The sequence below is a fragment of the Mastigoproctus giganteus genome, chromosome 3 (genome assembly GCF_048544385.1).
Source record: "Mastigoproctus giganteus isolate SK-2022 chromosome 3, ASM4854438v1, whole genome shotgun sequence".
In the NCBI taxonomy this organism is placed as follows: Eukaryota; Metazoa; Arthropoda; class Arachnida; order Uropygi; family Thelyphonidae; genus Mastigoproctus; species Mastigoproctus giganteus.
The window spans coordinates 56,186,249-56,203,117 of NC_143577.1; the positions used below are offsets into that span (position 1 = coordinate 56,186,249).

A 16,869-nucleotide genomic window follows, 5' to 3' on the forward strand; every position below is an offset into this window, starting at 1 on the left:
GCATCTTCCTGCATATGCATTTCGATTATTATGCCTGTGTTGTGCGTTTTCCGTACTGATTTAATTTTTGTGGTCTTGAGGTCCTCTGCTAGTTTCATTATTTCTGTGGTTTTGACTGCTTCGCTGGAGGTGTGCTCCTCTGTGGAAGTTGGTCTGCGGATGACCAAATTTGGCATTGGGAGTAGTGTCTTCCATCTGGGTGCCAGCTGGAATGTTGCCTCTGGTGGTTGCTGGGTTCTGGTCCTCAGCACTTGAGCATATGTGGAGGCGCACTGTGGCGTTTGGTTTGCCCCACATTCCATGTATGCTTGTAGTCGCAAGGTCACTCTTTCACATTCGACGTGAGTGTCTAGGAGTACAGTTTCCATTTTATTCCATTTTATGGATGGCCCTCATAACTATTTGGGCCCTAAGGCCTGTGGATACTCTGAGTGGTCCTTGAATAAGTTTACTTCTGGTAGACAGTACCCTCTGGGAGATCAGGATCAAGTAGGGGGGTCCTGTTGCATTTCATCATTCTGGTACTTCTGTGAGGTTGTGTTCTGTAATTGGTCTGTTGCTTCAGTCTGAGACCGCATTTCATGTTGTTCTGTTTTTTGGTGAATTTGGCTTTCGACATTCTTCTGTTTGGTTGAGAGGGCCCCCCGGGCAGGTGTGCTCCAGGTCCTCTGATTGCGCTGTGATTATCTGGATGTAGTCACATTGATTGGGTTGCTTTGTGCCCTTCATTTTGTCTGTTTCCCCATCCATGTCTACACAGTTCAGATTAACAGGGTCGTCCGGATTAGCGAGATTTTGTTGATGGTGTTTGCTAGGGCTTGGATTTTGCTGGCGGATGATGGCAGCCACAAGTTCGTGGGTATATTAGTTGGCTTGCAGTAAGCTGTTGAAATTTGGGTTGTACCTCCATTAAATTGTGGGGGGGGGAGAAAACAGCCCATTACAGAAATACTCCTAGGAGAGCGGGGTTACTTTCTTTGCGGTTTTCAGGGATGGTGAAGTTTCTGATAATACTCAAAGGTTATTTGGTGCATTGGGAAAAAGATGACATTTCACCATTATAAATCTATGGTAATGGAGTGGGGGGAATGTTGTGGTCAGAGTGCCTGGCACATGGATGACTGGACCCAGGGTATCCCAGCAGAACAGTCGCCCAAAGCACGACACTGCTGCCACCAGCTTGTTTTCATCCTAGGGTGCATCTAGGCACCATCACTTCCGTAGATAAACAACACACACGTACCTGGCCATCCACATGGTGCAACAGGAAACATGATTCATCAGACCAGACGACCTTCTTCCAATCACTCAAGCTCCAGTTTTGATGCTCGTGCCCATTGTAGGTGCTGTCGCTGGTGAACCGTGGTTAGCATAGGCACTCGGAGTGGCCACATAGTCCCATTTTCATCAGGGTTCGATGTACTGTGTGTTGTGACACATTATTCCCATCACCGGCATTCCAATTACCGGTAAGTTGCACCACAATCGCCCTTCTGTTCCCACATACCATCCGGGAGAGCCTTTGCTCACCTTGAGCATCGATGAGCCGTGGTCATCCAACACCTTGCTGGTGATTCGTGGGTTTCCCCCCCCCCAGACCACTTTCAGTAGGTACTAATCACGGCTGACCCACCAGCTGTGCCGTTTCGGATATGCTCTGACCCAGTCGTCTGGCCATTACAATTTGGCCTTTGTCAAACTTGCTTAATCCACTGCCTTTCCCATCTGAAGAAGAGTAACACTGATTAATGGAGCTCAGTATCAGGTGTTTTTTATACGGTGTCCCCACACGTGCTGTAGTTCACCTGCAGTTGCCTCGATTTGCATAACAACTCGCTGGTCATAATGTTTTGGCTCATCAGTGTGTGTGTAAATATATATATATATATATACATACAAGTATGTAAAAAGCAAATAGGATAGTTAATTTATATCTATTTTATAATATTATTTCTAATATATAATATTAATTCGTCACAGATCCGATTAATGCCATCAAAAACGATTAAACATTATATCCATCTGTATATTATTTGAGTTAAGTTATAGTGTATATACAGGCATACCTCGAATAACGAATAGGATGCGTTCCACGAAATTACTTCGTTAAGCGAAACTTCGTTTTCAGAGGTAAAAATACTATGGCCAGAATGGGGATACGTTCCTACGTAAAGAAAACGAAAAGCTTTTTTTTCGAACAAAGAAAAGTTTTATTAAATAAACAGTCAACTTACATACAAAGTGAAATCACATTTTAAAATATGAGTCTAAAGTTGATTGCTTATGCTGTTTTTCTCTTTCATTTGACAATTGCCTATACGGAGTTATTGCATTTAACACTGATCGCTTAACAATAAAACTTCTTCCTAAATCAGGATCATTTTCACTAAAAAAATTTAAAACGTTTTCAATGTCATTTAAGCACCTTTTAAATCTTTGGTTGTTAACACTTTTTCGGCAGGAACTTCTTTAACTTCGTCTTCATTATCTTTGTCTTCGTTGCTAACAAGGTTTTCTAAATCTTCCACTGAAAAACCATCATCTTCTGCATTCAATAAATTTCTAACATCCTCTTCATCGATATTTTCGAAACCTACTGATTGAGCCATCTGGATAACTTCATTTCTAATTTCTTGGATGTTATTTTCTTCTTCTAGTACAACTTCTGGCCATATTTTGCGCCAAACTCCATTTAAGCATTTCTTAGTGACTTCTTTCCAAGAACTATCAATGTTTTCAATTGCATTTTTAATGGTGTAGTTTAAAAAGTTTTAACTGTCATTTCCTCTTTATCCTCTAGTTCAGTTAAATTGCTTGATGTTCGATGCAGATAATAAGCTTTAAATGATGATATTACTCCCTGATCCAATGGTTGAATCAGGGAAGTTGTTTGCTGGAAGAAACACAACTTTGACAGGAATGCATGTGTCCAACGTGTTAAGATCAGTAGGATGTCCCGGAGCATTGTCTAACAACAAAAGAGCTTTTTCTTCAAAGTTGTTTTTTTGACAATACCGTTTTACTTCAGGACAAAAGTGGTTAACAAACCAATCAGTAAATAACTCCTTGGTAACCCACGCTTTTCTATTTGCTTTCCATATTACAGGTAAATTCATTTTTATGTTGCCTTTTAACGCCCTCGGATTTTCTGAATGGTAAACTAATAACAATTTTAATTTATAATCGCCAGAGACATTTGATCCAAAGAGTAACGTTAAACGGTCTTTGGCTGCTTTGAACCCAGCAGCTGATTTTTCTTCAATAGAAATGAAGCTTTTTTGTTGGTAGCCGTTTCCAGAACAAACCGCTTTCGTCAACATTGAACACCAAATTTGGTGGAAAATTTTCACGTTTAATTATTTCCTTTAGTTTTTCTGGAAACTTCTCCTGTTAATTTTACACTATGAATCCTGGCCCGTTTTTTAAATTTCTCGAACCAACCACGAGAAGCCCCAAAGGTTTCCGTAATTTCTTCAGTTTGTTTAGATTTCAGGTGATTAAACTGGAATATTTTTTTAATGTTAAATGGGGCTTGAAATTGCGGACTTCGTTATATCGAAGCTTCGTTATCAGAGGTAACGTTAACCGAGGTATGCCTGTATATATATATCTATATATATATATAAATTTTATTCATTAATATGACAAATATTAACATTATCATATACTGTTTGCATAACTGCAATGTACATATTCCATGTATTCAAATAAAATTTTAATGTTTTTAGCAGCCATTTTGATTACATGAAAAACAGTTCTTATTGCAAACAGTTTCTGAGATATGGACCCTAACTTTGTTTTTTAAATACAATCGGTATGTTGGGATTTTGGGTGGCACCGCCTCCAATCCTATAAGCATAAATACACTCTTTGTAGATGGAAAAATGTACAGAGCTCTCTTTCTAGCAGACTTTCCTTTTTACTGCAGAAACATCAGTATGTGCTCTACAGTTACTTTTTTCAAGAAGTGCTATAGATAAAAACAAAACAAGCAAGTAAACATCTAATTCACATCAATATATACATTCATCTGTATGACACTGATATTAGCCACTCTATTCACATCAGTGTGAATAGAGTGGCTAATCACATCAACATTAGAGTGGCTTACATTATCTTCTATCATGAATTTCTTGCAGTATTCACAGTTCGAGACAAAAGTTTGCAATACTGAATAAACTTGATTTACTATGGAGATTGTAACTAATGCATTTTTAACTGATCTGTATTTTTAATGTATTTTAATGTACTTTTTGTATCTAACTGATTGACTTAATTCAAAGAATACTTTAGTTATGGCAAATATATTGATATGAAAAACAGATAAATTACAACTGTAGGCTCATGTAACAGGTGAATACATAAGTATCTCATACCGGAAATCTATAACTAATATTTGAAATTGTGAGAGAATATCAGTAGTGCATTTTGAGAGAATGACACAGTGACCATTCTGATTTTGATAATTTATGAAAAAATTAACTGATAAAGTACTAAAGGGAAAGTTTATCAAAAGATTTATACTGAAAATCACTGAATGAAGTATTCTAGTATACCAACTGCTAAATGTATCATAGTTACTTATAAAAGCAAAGCTGCTAATCACTCTTAACTAAGTGTTTAGGTTATATGAATTTTCTTTTTTCCTAAACTTGCTTGGGAAGAAGACAACCCATATTTTGAAATCTCATATCTGGATATGTAAGACCCATCCAGAAATAAGATTTCAAGGACACCCATTATAGTCACTTGGACAACACTAATGGTCATACCTAAATACTTTTAGACATTTTGATTATTTAAAATACTTTTAAAATAATCAAAACTGACATCCGTCATTCAAGGCCAACACAATTAAAATTTCAGATGCTCCCTCTAACTAGCATGGTGAAAAAGCTAGTAAATACTGGCCAGCCTATCACTGTAGCCATTCTTTTTTATTGCAGTAGCAGAATTAATGGCAAATGATGCAAGAAGCAAGCTTATGTATCATCAACCAAAAACCTACAGAGCTCACCCATCCATACCCTCCAAGGGTTTATCTAGTTCTTCCTTGAATTAATTCAACCCATCCAATTCCACAACAGATAGAAACCTGTTCCAACAATCAACCACACATTGGCACTGAAGGCAAACGTCACACATCTACCCTGCAACCATCCTTCCTCAACTTGAATTTATACCTCCTCATGTGTGTAGTCTCAGCAAGTAGAAGAAAGCCATTCACATTAGCATTAGCATTAGTAGAGGCATTTGATGCAAGAAAGCAAGCTTATGCAGCATCAGCCAAAAAAAAAAAAAAAAAAAACCCACTTCCACTTCACCCCTCTGTTCGTTCAAAATACCTGTCCAGCTGAGCCTTAAACTTATTTAGGCTATCAACCTCCACCACAAGGGATGGCAGTCTGTTCCACCAACCAACCACCCGCTGGCTAAAGGCAAATTTCCGCACGTCTATCCTACATCTGTCTTTCCTCAATTTGAATTTATGCCCTCTCAGGTGATTTTTCTGAGCTAGAGGAAGAATCCCATCAGCATTGAGCATGCTTAAACCATTCAAGGCTTTATACACCTCTATCAGATCACCTCGCTGGTGCCTAGTCTCCAGACACTGTAATTTGCAAAACTTAAGCCTTTCTTCGTAAGAGCACCCCTTTGTTCAATTCACTAATCTTGTTGCCCTTCTCTGTACTCGTTCCAGCAGCTCTACATCCTTCTTGAAATGAGGCCTCCAGACCTGTATACAGTACTCTAGGTGTGGCCTTACCATTGCCTTATACAATGGAATAATCACCTCCTTATCCCTGCTGGAAAAATTCCTGTATATCATTGACAATACTCCATGAGCTACTCTTGCAGCCCGTCTGCACTGCTCAGAGAACTTCATATCTGCCTGCACAATCACCCCCAAGTCCCTTTCATTCTCTACCACTGTCAGTGTAGTACCACAGAGTTGATACGTTGCTCTGGGGTTGCTGTTTCCCATGTGTAGTACTTTACATTTGTCAATGTTAAACTTCATTTGCCACCTCTCAGCCCATCTGCTCAACCTTTCCAGATCCTGTTGCAGCAGCATAGTGTCAGTAGTGTCCTTGACAACCCTGCCAACCTTTGTATCATCTGCAAACTTGGACATTAAGCTTGATATACCATCATCAATATCATTTATAAATACAGAAAACAATAATGGACCCAACACTGAGCCCTGAGGGACTCCACTAATAACATTAGTCCACGATGAGCAGTGTCCATTGATTACCACTCTCTGTCTTCTGCCCCTCAACCACCCCTTTATCCATAGCAGCAATTTGCCTCCAATGCCACACTGCTCCAATTTGTGCAGCAGTCTTCCATGTGCAACAGTATCAAAAGCCTTTCTAAGATCCAAGTATATAATATCAAAGTTATTCCCTGCATCCAGTTCTTTTGTGACTGCATCATAGTATCCAATCAAATTGGTCAGGCAAGACTTCCCCTTAACAAAACCATGCTGTGTCTGAGCTATAACTGAAGTCTTGTCTAAATGATCCTGCAGTGCTTCTTTAACCAGTGCCTCCATTAATTTTCCTGGAACAGAAGTTAAGCTCACAGGTCTATAATTACTTGTGTCAGCTTTTGATCCTCCTTTGTGAATTGGGGTCACATTTGCACATTTCCAGTCTATGGGTACCTCCCCTGAGTCCAAGGAAGCTCTCATAATTATGGCTAAGGGTTTGCTTACCTCCTTGGCTGCCTCCTTTAATATAACTGGATAGATCCCATCCACCCCGGGTGCCTTTCTTGTGTTTATCTTCAACAGTTTCTCCTCCACTTTACTCCCAGTTATTTCAAGATTCTGTAGCTTACTGCTAGAGTTGAATACACCTCTGGCATTCCCCTTGCTGAATAACTCCTCATGTGTGAATGTCGATGCAAAATATTCATTTAGTTTGTTAGCTACCTGAGCAGGATCATCAACAGTTGACCCATCAATATCAAGTGGACCAATCTGATTCATCCCCTTCCTTCTAGAGTTTACATAAGTAAAGAACTCTTTGCTGTTTTTCTTTGCATCCCTTGCCAAGGATTTCTCGTAATCTGCCTTCGCCTGCCTAACCTCCTTTGTAACCTGGTTGCATATCAACTTGTATCTATCATAGGCTTCTGTGTCATGTGTTAATTTGTAAGTATCCCATGCATTTTTCTTCTCTGCCATATGCCTCATTAGTTCATCTGACATCCATTTTGGCCTAAACCTTGAACAATATTTCTTAGTTGGTATGTAAAGCCTAGTAGCTTCCAAGATAAGTTCTTTGAATGCTTCCCATTTTGAATTTGCTGTTGGTAACATCATCAGTTTGTCCCACTGTATAGAATTTAAATACTGTCTCAGTCCATCGTAGTCGCCTTCACGGAAGCAATAACCCTTCCCTTTACCCCTAATGGTAGTTACCTCTTTCAGTAAATCCCACTTCAGCACACTGTGATCACTGCCACCTAGTGGTTCATTTATCTGCAGATTCTTAATGCATGAAGAATCACTGCTGATAATCAAATCAAGAGTATTACTCCCTCTAGTTGCCTCCCGAACATGCTGATGTAGAAAACAATCATCCAATAAATCCACAAAAGCCCTGCTAGTGTGTGAGTAACCAGTCCCCAAATTCCAGTCAATATCTGGGAAATTAAAATCTCCCATTATAAGACTCTCTGATTTACTGGCCCACTCTATTTCCCTGTACAGTTCCTTATTATACTCATCAGTCATTAGGCCTATAGCACACTCCTACTCTCAATTTTGATCTCCCAATGCTTATGTCACACCAAACTGACTCAACACTGCACTGTCCAGCGATGTCGACTGGCTTCACTTCCTTGGTTTTTATGTGTTTCTTAACTAATAGCATAACCCCTCCCCCCTTCCTATCCTGTCTATCCTTTCTGTAGACGTTGTACTCCCCAAATTGCAGTTCTGCATCCCTTATATCTGTGTGACATCACGTCTCTGATATCCCAACAATATCTGCCTTTGATGTTTTGAGCAATACCTCAAATTCATCAAATTTATTTACTAAACTCCTAGCATTGGTGTACACGCAAGTATACTTGCACCTGTTTCTATTCTTAGCTACCCTAACACAACCCATGTGTTTACTTGTACCGCAATGGCTCCCAGCAGTCTCTGAAATACCATGCATCTTGTTTTTCAGGCTTCTGCTCATTCTAATAGAAGCAGTGCAAGAATCTCTTTCACCTCTGCCAGTGGCTACTGTCAATCTATTGGTCTTTGTCTCCCCCCAAGCTAGCAGTTTTCCGACCCACCTAACACTGCCTCGATAGCATCAGCAAATATTCTTGCACCCTTTCTATTTAAGTGTATCCCAACCCTGTAGAAGCAATCTCTCCTGTTAACAAGTACAGTCCAGGCTGAAAAAAATTCTACCCCTTGAGCCTTGCACAATCTTTCCAGGGCCGAATTGATCGACAAGGCTCTCATCATATACTCCCTCCTATCGTGTCTGGGCAGAATTGCAGACACTTTCAAATTCAATCCTAATTCTCGGCTTTAGTTCAACAGTGACCTGTACTTGTTAAGTAATTCTGCCGGTCTCCTACTCTTAATATTATTAGTGCCAACGTGTACAACTATATCACCTTTTGTGCCCTTAAAAGATGATATTCGCTCTACAACGTCATCAACCTTTGCCCCTGGCAGACATACCCTGGTCCTGTTCCACCTATCTTTTTTACAAAGCATGTTCCCCGTTTCCCTGACAATAGAGTCACCAACAACTACTAGTTCCTTCGGGACCAGCGCATTCTGCCTTGGGGGTTGTCTCTGTGTCACGCGATGCCCAAGTGCAAGCTCTGGCGTTGATGTGGGCAGCTGAGAGCTTGATGGGCCCCTCAATTTAGTTTCTTCGAGGGCATCCACCCTGTCCTTCAAGCTCTCATATAGGCCCACAAGAACGCTGAGTTGTTGCCTGATATCGATACACTCCTTGCATCGCGCACACACAAAGACATCCCCCTTGGCAGTATCATGTCCCGTACCCGATTGCTCTGCAAACATCAAGCAAACAGTGCATTTTATAAGGCTGTGAGTCAGAGGACAACTGCCCCCCTCAGTTCTGCTCTGAGCCACAGCGCTTCCATTAGCATGAGCCTTTTGCTTTGCTGCTCTGAGTCATGATTCTATTAATTTATTAATTAATTATATTACGTTTGTAATCTAAGTCGTTATATGTATTTATTTAAACGTACAATTTAACTGCTAACGAAGTTCAACTAACGCTATCTAGTACGGCATACAACTATCGTATCACAATGGCGGGAAAATTACGAACGGTATCGGAGTTGAAACACGTGGAAACCTTTACCGATACTTTTATGCAATTACAAGGCCGAGTAAAGAATAAATACACCAAGTTAATCAGAAAATCACAAAATAATGTTATACTACTAAATTTAAATCAAAAGTTTTAGAAAAACAATAATTTCAAATCAATAAATAAGAAAAATCCACTTAGCGGCTTGGAACACGACCGTCTCTAGTAGCCTCGTCAGCCGATGACTGTACGTTAGTACAGTCAGTCCTCGTATAACACGTGTTTACACTACATGAATTCGATCATACACGATTTATAAATAGGGGTTCGATATCTTATATAACACAAACCGAATTCGCTTATGCACGATTCGCCTTTGTGTTTAAAAGAAATGGCAGTCGAACGTGGAATCACCCCAACTGAATGCAACACGATAGGAATGAAGAGGATGAAGAGAAGATTCTGAAAATGTATTTGTTTTTTATATCAGTGAAGGGGAAACACATTTCACCATGATAACATAAAAACCAACACAATTCCAGCTATCGGTATAATCGCAAATGCAATTAGATCGCGTTTACTACCAGTTTATAACAGATTCCACTCGCAGAAACGCAACTGGAAATAGTTTTTATTGTTTTATGGTAGTAACCCCTAGAAATGTGCTTTAGTAAAATGTGAGGTATTAATAGTGTATCTCTGCCTTTATGGTGTTGTTCATTCAGTTGCTACACGCGCGCAGCTTTGTTTATGTGTATCAAGCATGCCTCCTCGTTTTGTAATTGTGCTTTATTCCCTAGAAATGAGTAAAATACTTAAAAGGTGTGAAAAGGAAGTGTCCTAGTGAAGACACTGCAGAATCACAGAGAAAAACAAAAGCAATATCGATAAACATAGGCGGACTGGGTCAAAAATTCTTACCCAGGAAAATTTATAATGGCCTCATACTATGGTTTATGGCCAAAATCACACCAGCCTCTGGCCCACCGGAGTTTCCCCGGTAAGGCTTATGGCTAGTCCGCTTCTGTCGATAGAGAAAAAATATGAAATTGTGAAACGCTTTGAGCGAAATGAAAGACCATGTGATATTGCACATGCTATAGACCTAAATGAGGCAACGCTGAGAATTACAAAGAATGCAGAGAAAATAAAAACAACTTTCATAGCAGGAACAACTCAAAGTGTAATTAAAATCCATTAGATTAAGACACAAAGAATTGGAAGAGATGGAACGGCTGTCATCTGTTTGGATAGAAAATTAAACAAAAAATTTGTTTACGACAGAAGCAACAGCATTAGCAATATTTTATTACGTAATAGTCACAATAAAATACTTACGTATTACTTAAAATACTTAAGTAATTAAAATGCTTGCGTATTACGTATAATAATAAATAATTGTAATAAAATACTTACGTATTTTATTACGATTATTTATTGTGTTTGGTAATGTTTTGGTTACAAATTTGTGTTCAATCTTGGGTGATCGGCACCTAACCCTATTTTTCCCATAGAGCCTGTTGTTTATATTGCACGATTTTGCATTGCACGAGGGTTTCTAGGAACACAACTATCGTGCTATACGAGGACTGACTGTATTATCAAATGATGTAAGGAAAAGCAAGCTTATACAGAAAAAAAAAAAAAAAAACCCACATCACTTGTTCATCTATTTAATAATTTGTCTAATTCTTCCTTAAATTTATTCAAACTACTCTTCCACAGTAACATATTGAAGTTTGTTCCAAATCAAATATCCTTAGCCTGAAATCAAATTTACACAGATCTATTCTGCAACCATCCTTCCTCAATTTAAATTTTTGCACCCCATATGTGTGTGTTGTCTGAGTTAGAGTGAGGATATTATCAACATTTAGCTTACTTGATCCATTCAGAGCCTTAAACACCTCAATCTTTGCAGGTGCCTAGTTTCCAGACGCTGTAATTTGCGGAACTGAAGTGACCTCATTGACAATACAATACTTAGACAATAAAGTGTATAATATTAGTGACTTTTAAGTGGATGCCATTCTGCATAAATAACTTTCAATTGTACAGTCTTCCTGCAATCTGTCTTCAATATCTAATCCCGAATACTGTATACAGGTCTGGAGGCCTTACTTTAGAAAAGACGTAGATCTGCTGGAACAGGTGCAGAGAAGGGCAACCAGACTGGTAAAGGGAACAAAAAGGTGCTCTTACCTAGAAAGGCAAATTGCAGGGTCTCGAGACTGGGCACCTGCAGAGAGATCTGACTGAGGTGTTTAAATCCTTGAATGGATTGAATAAGCTGACTGTTAATGGCAACCTTCCACTTGCTGAGATTATACATGGGCCATAAATTTAAATTGAGGAAGGATGGTTGCAGGATAGATTTGTGTTTGCCTTTAGCCAGTGGAAGGTTCATCGTTGGAAAAGGCTTCCATCTGTTGTGAAAGTATATAGGTTAAATAAATTCAAGGGAGAACAAGACAAATTCTTGGAGAGTGCAAATGGAAAAATTTTTTTTTTTTTTTGCTTATGCTATATATAAGCTTGCATCGTTTGCCATTACTACTACTACTAATCCAACCACCATCATATAACAGTTTTATTTCCATTCTCAGACTGTTAATTATTATTATTATTATTATTTTATTATTATTTTTTATTCTAACTGAAATTTGGAGGAAAAACATGTATAAATACATAATGTAACCATGGAAGTTGGTACATCTGTGACAAAAACCATAGTATAGACTTTGGAATACTGGAAGAGATTTTAGCAGACATCACTGCACCATTCTTCAAAGAGTGTATACATGAAATTTTCTGACAGCACAGTCTGCTGATCTGTTGATCAGTAGACTGATCAACAGATTCATTCAGTTGAGTTTACCGAATGTTTATCTGTCACTTTATCTGTAAACATGTACAACTATCTAAGCAAAACCCATGATTTGCAATTTTAAATGACCTTTTAGTCCAATAAACTAAAAGATGATAATTAGAGGATAAATGAGAATTCAAAACTCCAAATCATGGGTTTTTCTTCTAATTTTATGCTTCTTTTTAATGCTTTCAACAATTACAGTCAATGTAGGAAACTAAATCAGACTGTAAGGAATGAGAATACATACAAATAATGTGGTGCTGTGAATTTGTCAATCAACAAGCATTACCAGATGAAATGATAGTTCAAACTTATTTCTGTTGCATGTTCAGTCCAAGTAATGGTTGAGAATATAAAAGCCAAATGTGCATATATACTATACTGCTACAAAAGCCTTTTAGGAGACAATTTTAGAAATAATATTTTGCAACTTATTGCCATAAATTTTCACAAAATTCTGTAAATCTCACTGCTTGTCTAGATAGTAGGGAAGATATGCACATCCTACCAAGAACTAGTGGACATAATCTTAGGCTATAAAAATTCAAATTTTTTAATGGTCCCCTCAACCAATTGTATCTTCTGCTGAACTGTGGGGCAGAATACATTGGTGAATTAAAAAAAAAAATCTCATGGACAAGACTGGCTAGATTGCTGTCCACCAGGCCAACTTTGAAGACAGTTCTGGCTCAGTATTTTTAAGAAGACCGATACTATACTAATCCTGGTAATGTTGAGATCTCAGGTATCTCATATAACTTTACTCACAGGAAATGGCTTAAAGCATATTCAAAAATTATATATAATACTATTAATGAAGGTCAGAAATCATATATTCATTCATCCATCAATAGTGCTGATAAAGGTCAGACTGACTCGAATTCTGCAATACTGCCCACTCCAACCCTTAATTTTATTAATACAATCATCTTCACTACCTATTCTTCTTCTCCCTTCCCATCTTCTCTTATTCCTGTTGACATGCATTTTGTCCCAATGTGGTCACATCTTGTTTATAACCTACTGCTGTTTTTAGAAACTTTTAGGTAGATAAATAACATACCCTTATTCAAAATGCTTCTGGTAGTATATATTTTGTATTCTTATTTTCATATTCTTATATTTACCTCCAAGATACCCAACGTACAAATTAAATTCCATCTTGCCAAGTATAATCTGAACGTAGCATTTATTTATGCATTTAGTTCACTGGTATAATTAGTGTTATTTCTATGATAGTCTTGAGATATAACCACATTTGTTTAATTTAGAAACATTTGTTTATCATTATATTTAATAAAGTTTTACCTAGCAGTCATTATTTACTGAATTTTATTATTGTTTTATTGAATTTTACTTTAAAAACTATCAAAACCTTTTTAGTGAAATAATTCTGCAGTTTGGCCCAGAAGCAGAGATTTAAAAATATATATATAAATAAATCTAACCATTTGTATATTTTCCCATCACCAAAAAGTAACTATCCAATTCTGCTTTGTACTTTGTCAAATTCTCCACTTCAGCCACCTTGGCAGGTAATTTATTCCAATGATCTACAACATGTTCCAAAGGGCAAACGTCATGTGATCCCTTCATTTCATGAAAGATGGGGATTCTCCCCAAACCTGATTTCTTCCTGTAAGTGGGGTTGGAGGACAATGGAAAGAGTGCAACATACAAAACTAAGAAATGAACTGCAAGAAAGAATAGTTAACATTTCAGATATTGGCAGAAAATGCACCATGTCATCCACTTTAAAAACTGCAAATCATCTCAGCAAATTGACTTGGGGGGGGGGGGGGGGGGGTTATGTTGAAAATATGGGAATGCATGTGGATATCTGGAATCAATGATATAAAACTTCATTAAGTACTGTCACTGGCTTTGTTTAACGAAATTCTGTGAAAAACATAAGATTTATATAACATATAAATCGAAATCATATAGCAATGTGGGGTCGGAAATGCTTTCCTGAAGCGGTGTTGTACACAGAAGCACCATAAAGAAAAGAGACCGTAAGTGAGAAATCGTTTTAATAATACATGAAAAGAAGCAAAAGGTACATGGATTAAAGTAAGTGTTCGAAGTTTCTTCCACGGGCTACAATGCACGCCTCACATCTCCGACGCATGGACATCCGAACATTCTGGAATACTCCAGGCAAATTTCGAATTTCTTCGGCAGCTACTGCGATTCTTGCAACCAGCTCCTCAGCATTGTCAACAGGGGTGTCATAAACTAGCGATTTCATATGACCCCAGAAATAAAAATCAAGACATGATAGGTCGGGTGACCGAGCAGGTCAACGCACGGGACCACCACGTCCGATCCACTGTTGACCAAATGTGACATCCAGGTAGTTATGAACATCTCCGCTATAATGGACAGGGGCTCCATTGTGTTGGAACCACATTGTCTGTTGCGTCGATGCAGAAATCTGTTCATCTCTCAAAAGTTGTGGCAATACTTGCTGCAGAAAGATCAAGTAGATAGGTCCGGTTAGACGACACGGTAACAGGTAAGGTCTGATGAGGTGATCTCCCATAATACCGGCCCATACATTGACCGAAAATCGAATCTGTGCTGCACGACGTCGTATTGCATGCGGGTTCTCGACCGCCCAGATATGGTCGTTATGCGTGTTGAAAATTCCTTCCCTTGTGAAGGAATTTTCACGGTCATATGAAATCGCTAGTTTATGACACCCCTGTTGACAATGCTGAGGAGCTGGTTGCAAGAATCGCAGTAGCTGCCGAAGAAATTCGAAATTTGCCTGGAGTATTCCAGAATGTTCGAATGTCCATGCGTTGGAGATGTGAGGCATGCATTGTAGCCCGTGGAAGAAACTTCGAACACTTACTTTAATCCATGTACCTTTTGCTTCTTTTCATGTATTATTAAAACGATTTCTCACTTACGGTCTCTTTTCTTTATGGTGCTTCTGTGTACAACACCGCTTCAGGAAAGCATTTCCGACCCCATATTGCTATATGATTTCGAGTTGTCAGGATGTACCCTACCCCTCTTAGAAGTTCTGAAACGTTTAACTGAAACACCCTGTATATCTATTATATATATAAAATTAAATCATTTAATAATTAGATATATTTTAACGGTAAACATACAATGGCAGTAAGTTACCTCTCTGCAAGATCATCTAAATGTTGTCCTAATGCTACCACATTGTAATCTTCCCTTTGTGCACATGCATAGATCCGTCCTCTCTTCATGCGACTACAAAAGCTGCAAATAGATTTACACTCAGGCAAAGAAGCAGCCTGTTGCAGAATACCTATCGGGGGAGAAAGAGAGAGAGATTTTACTCCTTATACAATAAATATAGTATTTTTAGTTTAAATGTATATTCCATTTTTTAGTTTAAATTAAATTTTTCATTTTCTGTTTGCATAAATCACGATATTAATTGTGAAATTCAGAATGTATTATTATACAATAGGAAAATCAGCTTATTCAGATACAAACAAATGATAATTTTTGTATCTAAATTACAAAAAAATAATAAAAACAAAAAAATAATAAAAATAATATGGTAGGAACATGGTCAGAGTCATAAACACATATGCAGTCCCCAGTAAAAAACTCCTTTGGGATCACAGATTGGACCAACACTACACCCAAAGTCAGCTACTGAGAGACTGACTGTAGCCCTGTAGCCCAGAAAGGAGGAAGGGGTTTGACTGGTTTCAATGAATAAGAGAGGAAAGTGATTAAGAACCTATGGGTTACTTCCATGAAAACACAGCAGAAATCTACCAAGCCATAAGGAAGATAGACAAATGGCGCACACACACCTCAACTTTAACAAAGAGGCTCCACTCACACAGACAGACACTACAATGACCTCCATCAAGACAACATATATAAGATGGCTTCCAACACATGGCTCACAAATGAGAGGCTCTTCTCTGATACCAAAGGATTTATGCTCGCCATCCAAGATGGTAATTAACACCAGGAACTAGAGGAAATACATCACCCAGGAACCTCAGAGTGACAGATGATACTGGCTCCAGAAACAATCAGCACATCACCATGGAATGCAAGGTGATCACCCAGACTGAATACACTCACAGACATGACCAGGTTGCCAGGATAATACATCAGAAGCTAGTGCAAAAATACTATTTGACAAGAAAGTGTACTGTATCACAAGTACAAACCTCAGGCTGTACTAGAGACCCCTACTCGCAAACTATTGGAATCATGCCATAATAATGAACAAGACGATCCTGCACAACAGACTAAACATAACCCTTATCAACAAGAAGAAAATGGCTACCTACCTGATCGACACAATGGTGCCCAATGCCAGCAACCTCCAGAACACCTAACAGGAAAAGATCAGGAAGTACACAGACATTATAGAAGACGTCAGATGTGAATATGTTAGAGTGATGTGGTATATGCAGCAAGCAATGACCAATCCAATCACAGTGTCAACCACCGGCATGGTGCCAAAAAGCTGCATAAGAGCTTAGCAGCAGTGGCCCTCCCAGAGAACATCTACAAAGAACACTAGAAAATCACGATCCTCAACACCTGTAGGATAGTCAGAAACTTGACTGTGATGAGTATATCAAACAACTATACAAAGAAACAGAGTGGGTCAGTAAATCAGAATGTCTTATAATGGGGATTTTAACTTTCCAGATGTAGACTACAATTTGT

At 38.4% G+C, this 16,869-nt stretch overlaps 1 protein-coding gene across 1 annotated transcript in view; it reads right to left on the reverse strand.

The window, feature by feature from the left end:
• Window positions 1-16,869, reverse strand: part of LOC150088026 (uncharacterized) — a 276,978-nt gene that overhangs the window by 66,414 nt on the left and 193,695 nt on the right. The window contains exon 17 of the mRNA XM_090369988.1: window positions 15,322-15,472. Within this exon, the coding sequence (XP_090226114.1) occupies window positions 15,322-15,472 (151 nt within the window). The remainder of the gene's footprint in view (window positions 1-15,321; window positions 15,473-16,869) is intronic.